Source organism: Papaver somniferum, chromosome 6, assembly GCF_003573695.1.
Source record: "Papaver somniferum cultivar HN1 chromosome 6, ASM357369v1, whole genome shotgun sequence".
Classification (NCBI taxonomy): domain Eukaryota; kingdom Viridiplantae; phylum Streptophyta; class Magnoliopsida; order Ranunculales; family Papaveraceae; genus Papaver; species Papaver somniferum.
This window is the reverse complement of record NC_039363.1, coordinates 91,770,626-91,785,334: the sequence shown is the minus strand read 5'-3', so window position 1 is coordinate 91,785,334 and position 14,709 is coordinate 91,770,626. Positions and strand designations below refer to the sequence as shown.

Genomic DNA, 14,709 nt, shown 5'->3' with positions numbered 1-14,709 from the left:
GTATGTCAAACTGCCAAACTCATATGACAATATGTTTTTCCTGGCATATAGGCATACACGACAGAGTTTCCAACGAGCGATAGAGTCTCGGTCGCTCGATGGTCATTAACTCGCCAGAGATGGTCAAGCTTTCGCTCGATAGTAAGATCAACGCTTATCAGTCCCGTATCAAACGACTATAATTTCCTCCCTCTATAAATACCTAATTTCAAACTCATATCAACTCACACCAGAATTTCTAAATATCTATATAATTTCTTAATCTCTCAATCTTTTTCCAATCTAAAACTATCACACCTCCTCTACAATTATATATTTTCTTGTAAAATGGATTCACAAGCACAAACTCAAGGCAAAGGTAAGAAGAACCGATTCCGTGGTGAAAAATACAGCATGATAGAAGATGAATGTATTTGTCGTAATTATGTTTTTTTTACCCAAGATTGTATCGGTGGTGCACAACAACATGGTAACACCATGTGGGATAATATATTTCAAAAATATGAAGAACAAACCATGAACATCAATGGTCATGATACAAAAGGATTATCAGAACACTTCAATGTAATCAACCGGGAAGTGGCCGCTTATGTTGCATTAATAATTCAAGCCAAGAGAAAAGGCAAGGACAGTGGTCAGACTGATGTTGATTTTGAAAGAGAGGTTCGTACATATTGGCAACGTAAACATGGTATACAGTTCGCTTTCGAAAGTTGTTATCATATTTTGAAGGGTTTGAACAAATATAATCCAGATTACTTGGCAAATAATCAAATAGTACCTGAAAGGTCACCATATAATTCTTCTCTGTCAACACCAAATTCTTCACCATTCTCACAAGGTCCATCAAATTCTTCACCAGATATCCCTACAAGCTCAAATTCCAACGTAGTTTTCAATAATTATGTTGATGGTAATAATAAGGGAAAACTTCCAGGAAGGAACAAAGAAAAACTGGCTAGAAAATTAGCTCAAGAAGGAGGGAGTTCCGGAGAATTTAACATGGCGGAGTTTATGGAACATCAAAAGACCGTCGAGAAGCAAAGATCCATTGAAAGGAAATTTCAAAACCGGGAGAGTAAGAAAAGTCGTCTTTCTCAAGAAAAATTTGGGTTTGACTATGAAAATCATAACATTCTTCAAGCTAACACCTCAATTATGAACGCCTAACAAAAATGTGTATGGCAAATTGAATTTGACAGGATTCAAGCAGAGATTGAAAAGCAAGCAAGCAAGCACAACAACCATGATGATGATGATGATAGAACTGATGATGAGTTTGATGTAATAATTCCTCTAGATGATGAATGTACTAGTTTAATGTAGCAGTTTTAAGTTTAAGTTTAAGTTTTAATTTGATACGTTGTTATGCATTCTAATATCAAATGATTAATGTATTAGTTTGAAATAAATGTTGAAGTTTATTAATTAGAAAAATAACAGTACATAAAAACATTAAGAAAAATACATAACATAACTTAGACTTAAGCTAAAACATTAAGAAAAATAAATAACATAACTTATACTGAAGCTAAAACATTAAGAAAAATATATAAAATCATCTTCCATGCTCTTCCCAAAGACTCAATCTCAGATCATCTCTTAACTGGTCATACAAATTACGGTTCTGAATGTAGTTAGTCATTTGACCATAATTCCTTGCAGGGAGGCCTCTTTCTGGTCGAATCTCCGGCCTCAAATCTTCATCATCCTAGTTAATCCAATCTGAATCATGTCGGTTTCCTGAATTACCATGTTATGAAGAATTATGCAAGTGAGCATAGTCTTGTGCATTTCATGAGGACTCAACCCACGATATGGGCCACAAATGATAGTGAACTTCATCTTCAAAATTCCAAAAGTGCGTTCCACATCCTTCCTCAGTGCCATTTGGGCATCATTAAAATATCGGTATGAAAGGACCAATGGACCAGCAGGAGTCTGACGGTAGCATTGAACCAACGTGGACCATTTTGGGTAGATACCATCCGCAAGATAATAGACATGAGTGTACTGATGGCCGTTGATCATGAAACAGACAGATGTAGAAATTCCATACTTCAAATCTTCAAACAGAGGCAACTTGTGCAAAACATTAATATCATTTTGTGAACCCGTAAGACCAAAAAAGCGTGCCATATCCAACAATCATAAGAAGCAACAATTTCAAGGATAACTGTTGGTCTTGGATAATGACCTTTATATTGACCATCCCAATAAACATGGCATCCTTTCCATACCCAATGCATACAATTGAGACTACCTAGCATTCCTGGGAATCCCCTTTCCTCATTCTCCCTTAATATTTGTCTAACATCTTCGTCGGTTGGTTTTCGTAAATAGTTGGACCAAAATGATTAATCATTACTTCATAGAACAGTGAAAGGTAAGTGTAAGAAGTTGTTTTACCCATACGAAGGTACTCATCGTTCGCATCTGCTGGAGTGCCATAACCTAGAATCCTTAAAGCCGAAGTAACTTTTTGTTCAAGACTATGACCTCTAATATTCAGTGCATCAAACTGATAATTGAATTGAGTTTATACTCGACAAAGGTCTTCAATAATCTTTTTCACCAGATGACGAGGCATGCAGAATCGACCTTGAAAATTTTGATCAGAGTACACACAATTTGGAAGAAAATAATCGTGCATCAGCTTTTGGTGGTAAAATTCCCTCCCTCGATACGTATATCTTCTTGATAATACTTCTTTAGGTTCTGGAACTCTTGGTATTTGGCTCGTATGTACAAGCATCAAAATTCGATTAGTTTATTATCTTCAGCTTCTTCATCATCAAGTTCTTGCAACCTCTTACGTTACCTTTCTTGCTGTATTCTGAACCGATTAATAATAATATTCCTCTCTTCATTGAATCTCGACATTGATGATTATGAAATCTAAAATTGAGAATATAGGAAAGGAAATTGGTGAAATATTTGTAGAAGTATGGGTGAGTTATCTGGAGAAGTAAAAGTGTGTATAAATAGGAACCATTGGGGGGAAAATAGCCGTTGCAAAATAACTACTGGTCGATAATCATAATATCGCCAGCGGTATTATTTAAATCGCTCGAGAGAAATAACATCGCCAGTGTTACAAACTATGTCGCTGGCGATATTATGAATATCGCCCGATAGAAACTCAGTCGCTTATTGGTTTTCCCATAGTGACGCATGGCAAACACCATTTTTTTGGCATGTGCATAGGAATAGGCCTAAGGAACATAGCTAGTATTGATTTCAGCATCATGTTGTTTCACAGGAGCCTTCATTTGCCTATGCCAAGAAGAAGTACAAAAATAGATTAAATTACGCATCAATCTTACACGTACAAATACTCCCTCCGTCCCACTATTAGATGAGCTAGTTGAAGTTTGCATAATTCTTAAGGCAGGGAATAAAATGAGTGTTTTTAATTATTTTTTACAACCATACCCTTGTGAATATATCTTATAAAATTTAGAAATCATTTATCTCTCAAACTATACCATACATTTTCGTAAACTTTGTACCGTTAGAAATCATTTTAAAACACTTACATAACGAATATAAACATGAATATCAAGTTACACATATTTCTTATGATAACGATAATCCATCAAAAGGATAATTTTAGAAATATCCTTTTGTTTAATAAGATAGGTCATCTAATAGTGGGACAAGATTTTAAACCAAATAGCTCATCTAATAGTGGGAAGGAGGGAGTACATTATAAAAGAGAAAGCTACTAAGCAGGAAAAGAAAACTCAAATTAGTATTTATTCTAAGATTATAATTTGACTATTTTGAACTTTTTTAGATTTGCATTTTAGGAGTAATATTTTTTTTTTGCCGGGAAGTAGTAGTAAATCATATTCTGGGAATTGTTTAAAGGATTTAACAAGGCATTTTTTTTGGTATGCGAAGTTATCTACCAGAAGGGATGGGGAGAGCTAGAGAGATTGAAGGGAGATAGAAATGGTTGGTTGTGGTGTGTAAACAGTAAAAACGAACTAGTGTAGACTTTAGAGAGGGGAAATAGTGTCCTGTGAGGAGGGGTTCTTGCTTTTGTCCTTCGGATATATGATAATATCAAGCTTCATAAGGCATTGTGCTGTTTTTTGTTGGAGTAACGGCTAGATTCAGTTTCTGCATGCGATACTGCTTTAACCATCAGTTAAAAACGCCTTAATAATACTACGATTTTGGACCTTGGAGGCGACAGACTTTTACTGTAGTCAATGAGTCATTCATCCGTTTCTCTTTTTTCTTCTTTGATCGACTTGCTACTACTGGTTGGCACAGAGATGAGACCTATGCATCTTTTGGTATAAAAAGCCCATTTAATATCGGAAGGTGAATATGGTGGTAGTGACCTAAGTCTGCTGCTGGAAAAGAAAGAAAAAAATCCATTACTTTTGACACGGTGAAAGGATTAGGGAAGAAATTATTTGAAGTAGAATTGTTAACCAGGTGAATAATATTGATAACTGTTGTTCAGTGCTTAAAACTTAATTCAAAACTAACACAGACCAAACTGAAAAATCTATCACAACCCCACCGCTATCAGCATAAAATTATGAAAAACATAAATAAAAAACCAAGCAAAATGAGCACAAAGTAGCTAATATTTAGTTAGCTGGCAAAAAATGGACCTCAGTCCGCCAAATATTGCAACACTAGCACGTCTATTCAGCAGTTTCATATATGCCTTCTCAATATGTATGATTCCACGTTATTCTCCATTTTAAGAGACTCGGAAAATGTAAGCTTTCATCTCGAAGCTTTCTCTATATCATATAACTCGAAAACACAAATATCACCTTCCTTCAAATGATTATCTAGCACGAATTTATCCCAACCCTTGAACAGTTTCGCACGATGTCGATCAGATTCGTGTAAAAGGTTACACTGCATTTCCCACGTTTTGCCGCCCATACTGCTTAATCTGACCTTAATTTCATGTTTCAAATACGGAACCGCGAAAGCTGCAGGTACATTCTGCATGCCAAAGAACATTCAAATGGTAATTTAAGATCACCTTGTCCTGTGGGCAGATTTTAGACCACCAAATATTACACCAAAAACACTAGTTTCTTGAACCAAAAGTCACATACTGAAGATTATTAAAAGTGCTTTGCTCTCGAGTTGAAACACTTACCACACGTTAAGAGCGACACATAGTAACCTTGAAGTACGGCTTCCTAGACTTGAACGCCTCGGCAGATACAAGTGAATTTTCTTTTGATCTGGCCTCCTGGGGCGCATTTGTCTTCAGTTTTTGACTACTACTTGTCTCTTGGGAGTCCCGGAAAATGTGAACATTCATCAAGATCTTTTTGCTATCAACAAGCTCGAACACACAGACATCCCCTGGTTTCAATTGATTATCTGAAATAAACTTCATCCAACCCTCAGATAGATAGCTTCTCTGATGTTTCTTCAAAAATATTAACTTGACATCCCAAGACTTCCTACCCGCAACCCTTAGATTGATAAATGTAGTTTTCTGGTGCAAACATGGATGCTTGAAAGCCGCAGGTACATTCTGCATTAAAAAGGAAATTAAAGTGGGCAATCATGAATTTACAGGAAGTTAAGCATGCATTTCTATAACAGACCAATTTCGACTCCAAATGTCCATTAATATAAATCAATTCCTTTGGTAAATCTTGAACAACAGTGTCAAAAATATCTTAAACTCAAACTTAAGAACAGTTACTAAGATAAATCACGAAACATGTACGCTCTTGAGTTGAAAAGATTACCACATGTCGGGTTTTTACACAAGATGCTGGCAAAACGGCAATGAAAAACGGTTTCTCAGACTTAAACTCCCTGGCTGCTGCAAGTGCCTTTGATTGTGTTACCCGTGAAGTAGTTGATCTTCTAGTAGTAAGAGTATTGGCAAACACTTTTCGTTGTTTTGGAAAAGCATGATCATCAGCTGCATTTCCACACAAAGTAAACAATAACGCAATACGGCATGCCAAGATACGCCAACATGTTTAAGTTTGATGTTGAAAAACTTACCTGGTTCAGTTTTCAGATTGACATGACCGCCTCTACTTGATAATGACTCAGTTTGGCTACGAGTTTCATTGTTGCTATCACTATTACAAGAATCAATGTCGATCACTTGAGCTTTATCTTTGAAGTTGTTTCTGAAGTTATGCATTGGATATTCGATCTCAGTAGCACTTATATTGAATATAAGAACATGAAATGTTGAATCCCCCTCATATCTGAAAACCAAAAAATATCCAACAGAAATAGAGTAGAACTCCATAAACTCCTTCAAACCTTCCTCAAAGGAAATCGCACCTCGTCTTTTGGTCAATCCTACAGGCCAGACTGAACCACTAGGAACCTCGATGGTTGCACAGTCAGACAGTTCTTTTCCAAACTTCTTTAGAAATTCTTTTGGGATTTCCTGTCACATTAACAACTTTAATTCGGTTTACGGGCAAATTAAAAGAGAAGAAAAGAAAATTCCAAATTTCTAACTAACTAGCTAGCTAGAGTATCAAAATGTGGGTGTCTTTCAATACTAGCAAACATGGTGCTGCTGAAGCACTGAAATAATAAATATTAGCCAGTCAACAAATTAACAAATTGGAAAGATCAGAACCCCGTCTAGTAGCTCTCTTTATCAGAGTGTGTTCATTTCATTCTAAGATGACAGGATGAAGGAAGGAAAGAACAGATCCATATTTAATTAATTCCTTGATATACATTTAAAGATCTTCTGAACAAAAACATTTTTTTGATTTTTAGAAGCAAGTTTTGCTTGGTTTTGTAGATTGTTCTAAGTTTGCAGCTGAAACAAACAAACGATTAATTATCTTGGAATATCAGAAGAGTATTTTCTAGAGACAGAAAGTACTATTGCAGTCTGTTGAGAAGAAAATTTAATCAAGGAAGAATGGGGAGAATGCAATTAGTACTAAAACCTTACCAGACGTTTGTATTCAATGGTATGATTAAGGATTATCTTGAAGAAATGCAATGGTGAAGAAGATGTTGATGATGATGATTCCATCTTCTTCCTCTTCTTGCTGCTCTGATCATACTTTGACGACATTACTTGCTCAGGACTGATTTTCCAATGGTTTTAAGGGTGTGAAACACTAAAACTATTTTCTAGTTTCCAGAGAAGGAAAATTGTGTCCAGTGATGGGGGGTTCTTGCTTTTATCTAGTATCAAGCTTCATAAGAACCTGGTCTGGTGTAACGGCTAATTAATTAATTCAGTTTGCTGCATGCGTGTTTTAACCATCAGTATCAGTACCGCCTTAATGATACGATTTTGGACTTTGGAGCACGACTAGACTTCTATTGTAGTCAATGAGTCATTCATCCCTTGTCTCTTTTTTCTTCTTTGATTCAAAAAAAAAGTAATAGAGTCGGATAAGTTTGACCGATGGGACTTGCTGTGACCAAAAAACTGGTTGACAGTTGGAACTGTGCTGAGTTATATGCATCTTTTGGTGGGAAAAGCATATTATTATCTGATTCTGTACGTGATTATGGAATGGTGATACGTAGGGACCTAAAATGCATTAGGAAAGATCATTGAATTTGGTTAAACTTAATTCAAAGCTAGCACTACCCAAACTAGTGGAAAACATAAACCAAAAAATTACTAATAAAGTTTACAGCTAAATGAGCAGAACTGCACGAAGTAGGCTAATATCAAGTCTGGAACATGCTTCAAAAAAAAAAACAAAAACAAAAAAAAAAAATCAAGTCTGGAACTAGTGTACCACACCGGTCAACCAGATATCGCAACACTGGCACATGTCTCTTCACTATTAGTTACAGTTCCACTCTAATCCCCATTCTGAACGACTCGAAAAATGTAAGCTTTCATTTCGAATCTTTCTCTATCCACTAGCTCAAAAACACAAACATCACCTTCATTCAGATGATTATCTAGAACGAATGTGTTTCAACCCTTGAATAGCTTCGCACGATCAGGTTTGTGTAACAGATTACACTGCATTTCCCACGTTTTGCCATCCACACCCCTTAATCTGACCTTAGTTTCATGTTTCAAATACGGAACCGAAAAAGCCGCAGGTACCATCTGCATTCAAAAGGACATTAAAGAATGTTAATTAACCAAATGAGATGGTACCAAAGCATTAAATTGGTAAGATCACCTAGTCATGTGTGCAGATTTTAGACCACAAAATATTACACCAAAAACACTGAGATGAAATGATAAAACATATGCTCTCGAGTTGAAACACTTGCCACATGTCTGAGTGTTAAGTAAGTGCGACACATAGTAACCTTAAAGTACGGCTTCTTAGACTTAAACGCATTGGCTGCTGCAAGTGATTTTTCTTTTGATCTGCCTGCCCGGGGAGCATCTATCTCCAATTTTTCACTACTACTACATGTCTTTTGGAAGACTCGGAAAATATGAACATTCATCACAAAATATTTTCTATCAACAAGCTCAAAGACACAGACATCCCCTTGGTTCAACTGGTTATCTGACACAAACTGTTTCCAGCCATTGGATAAAGTTGTTGTGCCTGAATTAATTGAAGTTAGGATGACATCCCACAATTTCCCATCCGAAACACTTAAAGTGACCAGTGCAGTTTTGTGTTTTAGATATGGAGTCGCAAAATTACCAGGTATGTTCTGCATTTGAAAGAAAATTAGGGAAGGAATCATAAGTTTACAAGAATGTAAACATACATATTACATTTCTCTAACAGAACAGCAGACACAGTTTGCTTTGGCTTTTTTAAGGAATCATAAGTTTACGAGAATGTATTTTACTAAGATCAATCATGAAAAGCTTACCACAACTCCGTTACTTATATTGAAGGGGCACATAATGGCCTTGAAGAATGGATTATCTGACGTAAATGCCTCAGCTGCTGCAAGTGCTCTTTCTTTTGATTGTGTAACATTACTGCAAAATACTACATTTTCAAACACAATAAACAATGACGCAATATAGCAAGATAAGTCATAGAGGTTTAGTGTTGAAAGACTTACCTGGTTCCTCAGTTTCCAGATTGACTTGTCCCCCTCTAGTTGATGAAGACTGGGTAGAAGTTTCATTGTTGCTACGAGTACTACAAGGATCGATACGGATCACCTGAGCTTCATCTCTAAAGTTGGTTTTGAAGACTTGGAAAATGTGAACATTTATCTCGAATTTTTTTCTATCCACCAGCTCAAACACACAGACGTCCCCTGTGTTCAAATGATTGTCTAAAGCAAACTTAGGCCAGCCTTTAGATAGAGTTGTTTTATAAAAGCTTTGTGTATAAAGTACCCCAACATCCCACGATTTCCCGTCCGAAACTCTTAGTGTAACCCGCGTAGTTTTGTGTTGCAAATATGGAATCGCAAAATCCGACGGCACATGCTGCATTGAGAAGGATAATAAGGTGGGCATTCAAAAGTTTACAAGGAAATATGGGCAGCAACTCAAGATTACCTAGATGTATTTTACCTAGGTGATTCAAGAAACATGTTTGCTCCCGAGTTGAAAAGCTTACCATATTGCCTCCAGTCTTTACACAAGAAGCGTGCATAATAGCCTTGAAGAACGGTTCTTCTGACCTAAAGGCCTCGGCTGCTCTTAGTGCTCTTTCTTTTAATTGTGTTACCCGTGAAGTATTAAATCTTTTAGTTGCGGCGGACACTTTTCGACGTTTTGGATAATCATGTTCATCAACTGCATTTGCAAAGAAAATAAACAATTAATAACCATACAAAATCCGAGATAAGCCAGCCATATATGCAATCAAGATTAATGTTGAACGACTTAATTACCAGGTTCAGTTTCCAAATTGACTTGACTGTCTCTACTTGATGAAGGCTCACTTTGGGTGGAATTTTCATTGTTGCTATCACTACTACAAGAATCAATGTCAATCACTTGAGCTTTACCTTTAAACATGGTTTTGAAGCTACGCATTGGATATTCAATCTCCGTAGCACTCATAGTGAATATAAGAACATGAAATGTTGAATTCCCATCGTATCTGAAGACCAAAAGATGTCCAGCAGAAATAGAGTAAAACTCCATGAATTCTTGCAAACCATGCTCGAACGAAGTCACACCTCCTGTATTGGTTAATCCTATACGCCAGATTGAACCGCTAGGAACCTTGATGATTGCACTGTCAGACAGTTCATTTCCAAACTTCTTAAGAAATTCCTCTGGAATTCCCTGTTACATTTACAACTTTTATTCAATTTTACGGGAAAAAATTAAGAAGAAAACTAATTCAGTTTCTATCATTTTCAACATGTTATTTTAGCAGCATTGGCTCGTTTTGCTATCAAAACTATAATATGAAAGATCAAATGTGGCATGGGTTGCATCCACTGCTACAAAATTGAAGTTCATGGTGCAGCTGAATCACTGAATGTAGAAATGCGAGGGTACCGGACTTAGCACCTAGGTTCTTAATTAAATGAAAAACCATATGTAAGCCTTCTATGACCACAATCAATATCCATCTGAAAATGTTGCATACATCCAGATTTAAGGTTAACCTGCAACATGACTACGTCCATCCAAGTAACTAGATGTCCTATTAAGCATCCTAGGAAGAAAAAATTACACTATAGTAGTAATACTTGTCATTTATCGGGATGGCTTAATTTAATTTAATGAGTAGCGATAGATGTTTATCCACAGATTCACAAAACGAGTAGAGTCACCCACACAAATGAAACTCAAGGTACTCATTATCTCTTACAATTTCATCGAGGTACTCAAGGGTCAGCAGTTTCATTAAAGAAGCATTAGGTACATACACAGATACATGATCATTTGAAGAAATTATATATATAATTAATCCTAATCCTAAAACCTTACCAGGCGTTTATGTTTAATGGCATGAGCTTGGATTATCTTGAAGAAATGCAATGGTGAAGAAGATGCTGATGATTCCATCTTCTCCCTCTTCTTACTCTGATGTGCCATTTGCTTAGAACTCATTTTCCAATGGTTTAAGGCTGTGAAACTCTTGCTATATGATTTTACCTTATAAATAAGAGCAATTTTCACATTAGTTTTTCTGATGGACACCTGCAAGCTGTGGAGTGTAGATACCAGCCAAAATCTCTTTCTCCCCTTCTCTCTCTTTGCTATAAACCTATAGAGGGTAATAAGTAGCTGGTTACTAACGAAAGTTAATTGTGTTTGACTTTGACCATTATGAACAAACATAACGTTTTATTTAAGGTTTCTAGTTATTAAGTCACTAATTAAGATGTTAGATAATAATGGTGTTTTCAAAATGTTGAATGGTGTAATTATCTAAGACTTACTATTTACCCGCAGTTAATTACTTCTAAACGAAAAACATTAGCCCATTTGTATGTTTTGTTTCAAAAATTCTAAACGAACGGCTCATTTAAACAAAACTAAAACAACACAGACACATGGTGGGTCTCATTAACCAACCCCAGTGGACAGGGTCCACCATCATGTGTCTGATTGTTTTAAAGTCGTCCAAATACGCGGTTTGTTTAGAAGCGCTGGTTTTGTTTAGGTACAACTTTTTATTTATTTTTTTCACATGTAGTTTGATTTTGTTTTCTTTCCCATTTAGATAAGCATAACTCTATTTCCAAGATGTCAATTTTGATTTTATTCTTATTTAATTGCGATGCATTTGTATCAACAAAGAAATTTGAACAATTAGTAATACTTTTACTAGTTTTAATATCCAGCATACTGCATCCGCTGCAGGCTCGCTTTCTCACGCACCTTGAAGACCTGCCTTGATAATGTGTTATGCATACCTGCTGACCCGTGTGCTTGGTTACGGCTCCTACTCCTCCCAATTTGCATCTTGTCTCTCTACAGACCCAAACGTTCAGCGGAGGAGAAGTCGAGTAATCGGAAGAACTCCAAATAGCTGCGATTCAGCAAGCTCTATTGGTTTGGAAGGAACCCAATGAGTGTTACCAGCTGATTTCAAATTTATTGCAGAAGCCATGCCACCAACACACTAAAAAGGACAGTGAGAAGGACTGTGAGAAGAAGTCGGAGGTTGCCAACTTGAGTGCCTGTCGAAAGAAGATTATCTATGGACACTATGCACTACAATTCGTGTTTTGTCCTCGAATGGTATTTCTCCTCGTGATGATAACACCTTGGATGAACTTGAATCCAAACATCCGACTGCCCCTCCTCCTTCCATTCCGAATACAGGCTTTTGCAGTGACCCCGTAACGGTTTATTCGAGAGCGGTCTTGGGTGCTATCAAGAGTTTCCCAAAAGTTACTTCGTATGGTCGTGATGGCTTGCGTGCACAACATCTAGTTGATGCCTTGAGTGGGGCAGCAACAGCAGTTGCAGATGGTTTGGTGGCTTCGATTACTGGTGTAGTTAACCTTTGGTTGGCAGGCAAATGCCCTGGTGCTCTAGGTGAGTACATTGCCAGTGCACCCCTTACTCCATTATTAAAGCCAAGAGGAGGACTTAGGCCTATTGCGGTTGGAACCATTTGGCGTCGCTTGGTCTCTAAGGTAGCTGCATTTTCTGTCGGTAAGGCAATGTCTTCCTATTTAGGCGATCATTAGTTCGGTGTTGGGATTCCAGTTGGAGGGGAAAGAATTCTTCATGCGGTTAATGGTTTGCTGGAGTTGAAGAGTCATTCAGACAAGATGTCAATGTTTCTTATTGACTTCTCGAATGCTTTCAACATGGTGTGCAGATCCCATCCCATAAAGGAGGCCCGGCTTCATTGTCCAGGTATTTCTCGTTGGTTGAGTTCTGTTATACTAGGCCTGCTAAACTGTACTATGATCAACACATTTTATCTTCCTCCATTGGTGTTCAGCAAGGTGACCCTCTCGGTCCTCTTTTGTTTGCTCTGACACTTCACCCTCTTGTGAAGTCCATTGCGTCTCGTTGTAAACTCGATCTGCATGCCTGGTACTTGGATGATGGTACTATCATTGGTGATACGCTTGAGGTTGCTAAAGCTTTGAGCATAATAGAATCCGAAGGCCCATGTAGGGGTTTACATCTGAACATTAAGAAAACTAAAGTTTTTTTGGCCTACAGTTGATCATGGTAGCATTGCTGAAGGTGTTTTTCCCAATGAAATTGGTAGACCTCGCAACGGTGTTAAACTTCTGGGTGCACATGTGAGTTTGGATTTGGATTTCATGAGTGACATAGTTTTGAGTAGGGTGAACAAGACCATTCAACTTATGTCCGCTATCAAAAAACTCAGAGACCCGCAGAGTGAGATGCTATTACTTCGCAATTGCGTTGGTATGTCCAGACTATACTTTGCGATGCGTACCACTAACCCTGCAGCTTTACAAAAATCCACTGATCTTTATGACGACCATCTTCTTCAATATTTGAGGCTTTTAATCACGGGAGATGGTGCAGGTTTTGGGCCTTTGCAACAGAGATTGGCTACCTTGCCTATCAAGGATGGTGGTCTTGGTGTATACACTATGTCTGACACTCGCAGCTATTGTTATCTTGCTTCCCAGAGTCAAACTGCTCAAATACGGAAGGTTATTCTTGGTAACTTATTTCCTCCAGACCATGGTTCTGCTTACCAGACAGCTCTTCAGAACTTTATTCAGGTATGTGGTTTGCCTTCAACTTACTGTGTCGATAGCAATGCCCCCCTTCTATGCATACCCTGGAAGTCACTTATTTTGACGCAGTTAAGAAGCAAATACCTACCCAATTTTCACTACATGTAAGAGACTCTATTTTGTGGCAATGCAACCGTGTAAAACACACACAAAATTACCTACTAGTTGTTCCAATCAGCGGGTTGGATCAATGACTTGGGCCCAGACAGTTCAGAGCTGTAGTTTGTTATCGCCTTGGTATCCTATTGTTTGTTGAGGATGGTTTATGCTCGTGCTGCAATAAACCTATGGATATTTTTTGGGATCATGCGCTTCACTGTGCTAAAGATGTTGGAATTAAGTTTCGACATGATTTGGTTCGTGATGTAATTGCCGATATATGCTACAAGGCTGGTGTCCATGTTCGCAAAGAAGTTACTCTGGGTTTTCTATCTGATGATAACAAGGATTTACGACCGACGGACATTCTTGTTCTTAACTGAGAAAATGGCCAAGACGTGTGTATGAATGTTACATGTGTCTCTCCTTTCACTGGTGAGGGTGTTCGTGCCTTTATTCCAGGCCAAGCCATTTCTATGGCAGTTTCGCATAAACATACTAAGTACTTGGACGAATGTAGCTCACATGGCTTTGGGTTGGGTGTTTTAGCTTTCACTACTCTAGGGGAGCTTGGTGAAGATATGATTTGTTTTTTCAAGCGTTTGAAGAATTGTTTAGTTAGTAATGATGCTGGTAGTGTTTTGCTACCCAACAAGGTCTTCAGGCTTCATCTAAGCCCTAGCAAGAGTAATTAGAACTTATTGACAGTAATTGTAAACATGATAAACATAAAGAGTAATTGAAATTGAAACTTGGAATTAAAACAGAAGATTACAAAACCTAACAGTGGAGAGCACTGGCTAATCCAGGCCTCCAAAGGGTGCTCTGGCTAATCCAGGCATACCCACAACAGCACAAAACACCTTCTATTTATACCCAAATTAATCAATTAGGGTTCCTACACAAAAATCCCCAAATTCCCCCAAATCAGGGCAGTTAGGGTTTCGAAATCTTACCCATACTTCTCGAATTTCACTCATACGCTTCTACCCACTTGCGTCTGCCTCTCCTAGA

At 37.6% G+C, this 14,709-nt stretch overlaps 2 protein-coding genes across 2 annotated transcripts; both read right to left on the bottom strand.

The window, feature by feature from the left end:
* Positions 1–4,752: 4,752 nt before the first annotated feature.
* LOC113291081 (B3 domain-containing transcription factor VRN1-like) lies at positions 4,753–7,063 on the bottom strand. Its single transcript, XM_026540655.1, has 5 exons — positions 6,938–7,063; positions 6,013–6,412; positions 5,748–5,926; positions 5,168–5,527; positions 4,753–4,980 (listed from the first exon to the last, which is right to left on the bottom strand). The coding sequence occupies exons 1-5, from the start codon at positions 7,061–7,063 to the stop codon at positions 4,753–4,755; spliced, it is 1,293 nt and encodes a 430-aa protein (XP_026396440.1).
* Positions 7,064–7,930: 867 nt separating this feature from the next.
* On the bottom strand, positions 7,931–10,042 carry LOC113291080 (B3 domain-containing protein Os03g0619800-like). Its single transcript, XM_026540654.1, has 6 exons — positions 9,787–10,042; positions 9,510–9,688; positions 9,001–9,376; positions 8,803–8,924; positions 8,278–8,637; positions 7,931–8,068 (listed from the first exon to the last, which is right to left on the bottom strand). The coding sequence occupies exons 1-6, from the start codon at positions 10,040–10,042 to the stop codon at positions 7,931–7,933; spliced, it is 1,431 nt and encodes a 476-aa protein (XP_026396439.1).
* Positions 10,043–14,709: the final 4,667 nt, after the last annotated feature.

What these genes read in the sequence shown, in the direction of transcription:
- LOC113291081 (XM_026540655.1), bottom strand. Translation starts at nt 7,063, where the DNA reads ATGTCGTCAAAGTATGATCAGAGCAGCAAGAAGAGGAAGAAGATGGAA. An exon ending in CCATTGAATACAAACGTCTG is followed by an intron (nt 6,413 to 6,937) that starts GTAAGGTTTTAG and finishes TTAATGTGACAG; the next exon opens with GAAATCCCAAAAGAATTTCT. An exon ending in CTAGGAAGCCGTACTTCAAG is followed by an intron (nt 4,981 to 5,167) that starts GTTACTATGTGT and finishes TTTGGCATGCAG; the next exon opens with AATGTACCTGCAGCTTTCGC.
- LOC113291080 (XM_026540654.1), bottom strand. Translation starts at nt 10,042, where the DNA reads ATGGAGTTTTACTCTATTTCTGCTGGACATCTTTTGGTCTTCAGATAC. An exon ending in TAAAGACTGGAGGCAATATG is followed by an intron (nt 9,377 to 9,509) that starts GTAAGCTTTTCA and finishes TTCTCAATGCAG; the next exon opens with CATGTGCCGTCGGATTTTGC. An exon ending in CTAAGAAGCCGTACTTTAAG is followed by an intron (nt 8,069 to 8,277) that starts GTTACTATGTGT and finishes TTTTGAATGCAG; the next exon opens with ATGGTACCTGCGGCTTTTTC.